Source organism: Anopheles aquasalis, chromosome 3, assembly GCF_943734665.1.
Source record: "Anopheles aquasalis chromosome 3, idAnoAquaMG_Q_19, whole genome shotgun sequence".
Taxonomy (NCBI): Eukaryota; Metazoa; Arthropoda; class Insecta; order Diptera; family Culicidae; genus Anopheles; species Anopheles aquasalis.
The window spans coordinates 10,652,501-10,657,500 of record NC_064878.1 but is presented as its reverse complement, the minus strand read 5'-3'; the positions used below and the strand labels follow the sequence as shown (position 1 = coordinate 10,657,500).

Here is a 5,000-nt window from a genome sequence, read left to right as displayed (position 1 = left end):
TGAAGGTCACGGGCGCAGCGCTAGCGCGCACTGGGTGCTGGCCTGCCGCTACGCGGAACCCTCGCTCCCTCCCGAATCGATGGCTAGCAACGATGGGAGGATTAAAGGGTGTTCGGGACTCGCGCTTAATTACACTTCTCGCCCCGGGACTTCCCGCCTCACCCCTCGATGAACGCGATGCATCGCAGGATCGTTGCCGAATGGCGCATGTGATCCTGGGCAGCTGTTACACCGCCGTTGTTGTTATTGCCGCTGTTGTATCGTTGTTTCAACATCATCGAACATATCTGGGATGGAGGGATGAACGGTGGGATCGCTGCAGTGCCGCTTGCGCTTCCTCCGAGACCTCTCCGAGAGGAGCAGGAGGAGGTCAAAGGGAACGATCAAAATAAACTGCATGTTTTTGACGGGTACTTCCGGTCATGCTGCACCCTCGCCTAATGCCCCCGGACGTTGCAAACATCGCGTCGCGCTATTTAGGCTAATAAGATACCTTCCTTTCGGGGTTTTCGGTCTTCCGTGGATGAAAAGCGCTCTCGTCCTCTGGGCGCCCAACTAAATTGCATCTTTAACGGACTTAATTGCCGGACCATTTTGCCAACCATCTCGTGGCTTTCAGTCTCACGGCGCCATTTCTGTGCAGCGCGCTTTTTGTTTAAATTTAAAATTAAATTAAGCCGCAAAATGGCCAGTCGCAACGTGCCGGAAGTGGGACACGAAACTTCACCAGGAACAGCAGTGAAATGGGGTCTTTGTCGTGAGATGATTAACAGGTACTTCTCGCCTCCAAAGCTGTGCCAGTTGGCTCAACACTCGGTTCGCATTGTTCCATCGATACAACACTCAAGACACTAGGTCTCGTGGTTACTGGTGGTGCGACTATGTACTAATATTGCGCTAAAACACGATTCACGGTCGGTCAACCACTAAACGGTTCGCTTCATTCGATCCTCAAACGGTGATCCATCTAGAAATGCACCAGTCGTACCATCGGTCTTAGGATCTGGCAGACGCCATCGCCGTACCTCTGCACTCTGTGTCATAAACTAGATGTTTATCACTCTGTTACTGTGATTTGGGACCTCTCAGCAAAGCTCCGTCAAGCGTTGAAACGACTAAAAAGCGTGTAAAATGCCGCGTGGCCTCCGGTCTTGCCTATTGTGTGTTTGGGAAGGTAAAGTTGTGAAGTTCAATGTGATGGTGCCTGAGTTCTGTAGACACGCTGACAGTGAACGCTTATGGCCTCCACTTCAGAGTCAAGTCTGGTCTCACTTGCAGCACAGATTTATGAGAGGTTTTAACCGTTAAATCATAAACATAGGCATAGAATTTGGCACTTTTTCGGGTTTTATAGATGCAGCACAATAGAACTACTGTCATCATCACCTCCTGTGGCTTGATGGGGGACTACACAGAAATCGCACTGCATTAGAAACTGGTACACTTGCCTTGCCAGCATTGTCCCTCAATTGCCGGACGCAATCCACAAGCTCAAATTGACTCGAATCATCTCAATTGGAATGGAGTCTCGTGCGAAGATTGTTTGCATTATAACACGACGCTCCTTTGCTGCAATCACAGCAGTTCTCGTGATCACTTGAGCTTGCATGCTGCAAATTGGATGCAAAACAAACCTCAACATTGCCATTTACTGCTGACACTCCAAACAATATCACCGAGCGCTTGAGGATCACCCACGAGATCTCGGCGCAGCCGCCTTCAACTCCCATCATCTTCCATTCGTGGTTGAAGCAGCTGACGGTGCAGTTATATCAACACTGCGCAGCCCCAAAGAGGGGGGAAAGAGTGTATCATTTGGTTCTCGGTTCGCAAACAAGCACACCAAATACACACTGCACTGAGCGGGGCAGAATGTGCATAAGAACAGGAAGAGAGTGGACAGAAGACAGTACACGCGGGCACCACCGGCCTCGGTCGTTCGCTCACTCGACACGATCATTGGTAATTTATGCAAATTGCAAAACTACAAAACTGTACCGCCGTCGAGCGCGCGCGCGCCTTCTTATCCGGCATCTTTTTTTTATGAGAAGAAGAGTCTCCTTCCTTCTCGGGAACTCCAGCGGGAAACCACAAAACCCCAAACCACAACACATCAGTGGAGTCTGATTGATCTGTGAATTGCATCCGATCGGTCCGCCCTTTCCCCCGGGGGGGAGTGTGTATTTATTTATCTGGTCATTGTTGTGGGCCCATTGTTGGAGTCTGGAGTGTCGGTGCACTTGATGATGCGCGATGTATTGAGCGGCAGAGTGGATGTGAACACGAACCCCGACATCGCTAGTGTGTACCCAATTTGGACATACGCAAAAGAAGACGTGAGCGCGATATACTGAGCGACGCAAAGACAACAATCCCAAGAACGCCAGACGACGTGTCTAGGCCAATAGCGGCCGATTCCACTTCCACGTGTAGAGGAGTTCTTCTCGCCCTTTTACGACCGCGGCAAGGTCACAAACTGCGCCTACGACTGTGGAGGCGCACCTTCAGTGAAGCTTCCAAACAACCACAAAAAATGCGCTCCGCGATAGCATACGCCTAGCGCACTGGATGCCAAGTGCAAATGGCTGTGACTAATCAAGCCGCCTGTGTGTTCGCGAAGAAGACGTGTTGCCCAAGAGCACGCAGCACCCGCGACCGCACGCGCGAAGCGACGGAATCCGAGACGCGTGCTGGCGGATGATTTTGTTATTTTTCATCCCAACCACTCGAGCGGCTGTAGCGGTTCCGAAAAATACCAATCCTGCTATCGTCGAATAGTTGGCTTTGAGCGGGCATCACAGAAGGGTGTGGCTCACCCGTGTGCCAGTGCCACCATTGAGTGCCATTGAAATTTGGTCCCAGACCCTCGAGTGTGACCGAGAATATCGAGAACGCACCGGCAGCGGAGTGTGTCACTAGTTCTGCCAGCCAGCAGTACATACCGCGTCTGCGTCTAATTGTCTAATAAGCCCCAGAGTGTGTGCGTAGGACTGCTGCTGTTGCTGCTGCTGCTGCCGCCTGCGATCATGCCACCTGTCCCGAGCGCAAAGCTTTCGAAAGCGTTCGGTCAGCAGCGTGCGGCGGCAGTGGAGAACCATCAATTAAAATGCTCCTTCAGCATCCTACGGACACCTACCGGTATGTCCGTACCAGCGACCTATTCCGGAGGGGCCGGCAGAGGCGGAGGATGTGAGAGATCTGTGGAATTACACGTAATTACACGTGCGCCGAAGGTAGCCGAAGGTTTTGGCCTAAAAAGTGGCTCCTAATTCTCGGTGGCATCGGTGCACCACCTCAGTAATCAAATCGGTACTCGCACACTAGCGCTACGCTCTCGGGGGTGACCATTTTTGGACCGACTTCTACTCCTCCAACTGTCCACCAACGCATGGCCTGGGATCGTACTGAACTACTACTACCACTACTACTAGGCACATTGCGACTCCCCCCATTGTGATCGCGATCGCGTGCGCTAGTGCGATGCTTTTTTTTTTGCTTAATGAAGTGAATCTAATGGGCGCGCGGCCATTGGCATCGTAAGGCGTAAAGGGAGATGCACTCACTCCCTGCTGGAACACAGGGCGTCATTTAGTGGCGCGAGCTAATAAAGCAACAAATCATTTATCGTGCTCAACGATCGCTGGAATCGGTCCCGCGCGTTCGCGATCAATCGAGTGTCCGGAGACACCATGACGACAGCAAACGCATACCAGTACATAGTACACCCTAGCACACTGGTGCACAACAAAGTGCATTCGATGCACTTTTCGATTGAGAGATGCACTCGGGCGGCCTTATTGCCTTCTATAGCTTGGCCGACGGTGCCGGTGGATGGAGGGGATGCTGTAAACACAGGCGTGTTATGGAGTGGAGACCGGATCGCACAGCTCAGCACTGCAACCACTGCTGCGATATGCGCGGTTCTCATGAATTGAAACAAATAAAAGTCAGTCATCAGGCATCTTCGGTCGCGTTCGGTTCTCGCTTCTCCGCTTGCCAGGGAGAGTCCGCGCAGTGTCGTTCGTCTCTCGAACTCGTCTTCCCCCCGGGAGGAAGTGTATAGGGTCAGAGGGAACGAACTGTGGGTGAACGGGGTGGGTGAAGCTTCAATTAATTTCAATAATAACCCTCTTTCATGCGCCCGTTGTCTTTCTTTTTTTCTTCTTTCATCCCTTTTTCTCGGCGTACAGATTCCGCGGGTATCTTGCAGAAGTGGAGCAAGCTGCGCCGCCGCTGCGCATCGTTCAAGTCAGTCTCCGGTCCGGCATCGCTCGATTCGGACACCAACTTCATCTTGGGCGAGCAACCGCCAGGCCACTATCAGATCATCAGTACGGCCAACGGGTCCCCGATACCGCCCCAGCATTACCACCATCACCACCATCACCTACAGCAGAAGCAGCAGCAGCAGCAACAGCCACAACTTGGTGGTCATCATCCCTCGAAGCTGCATCATCTGCAGCAGCAACAGCAGCAGCAGCCGCATCATCTGCTACACCACGGGCACCATCAGCATCTGCAGATTCACGCTACGCCACGGCCACACCCAGCGCACCACCTACACCACCACCAGCACCATCATCATCCTTCGCATCATCTTCATCCTCATCATCTTCACCATTTGCATCATCTGCACCAGGGAGCGGCGAACCTGCATCGCCATCCGCTAATCGACTATCCGCTACCGGTCACCACTAGCGGTCTCGGAAGGCGGGTCGGCAGTGGCAACCGCGGCAACTGGGAACTACGCCACTCGACCTCGTCTTCCACATCGGCATCGTCTTCCTCGACTATTGGGCCACCACCACCACCACCAGCACCAACGGACGCCTGCGACGACGACGACGACGTCGAGGAAGAGGAGGAAGCGGCTACCGCCGACTACTGGCAGCACCATCCGTTGGCCGAACCGTGCGATGTTAAACTGTGGCGCCTAGGGGCACACCAAACGTACGCCCATCGGATACACGTGAATCCGGTCCAGCGGCGCAGCGCACACA

General features: G+C 53.2%; 1 protein-coding gene across 3 annotated transcripts in view; it reads left to right on the top strand.

Moving 5' to 3' along the window:
- Positions 1-5,000, top strand: part of LOC126577461 (uncharacterized) — a 57,084-nt gene that overhangs the window by 35,684 nt on the left and 16,400 nt on the right. For all 3 annotated transcript variants that reach the window (XM_050239116.1, XM_050239114.1, XM_050239115.1), the window contains exon 4: positions 4,191-5,000. This exon is cut by the window's right edge and continues 1,628 nt beyond it. In XM_050239116.1, the coding sequence (XP_050095073.1) occupies positions 4,191-5,000 (810 nt within the window). The remainder of the gene's footprint in view (positions 1-4,190) is intronic.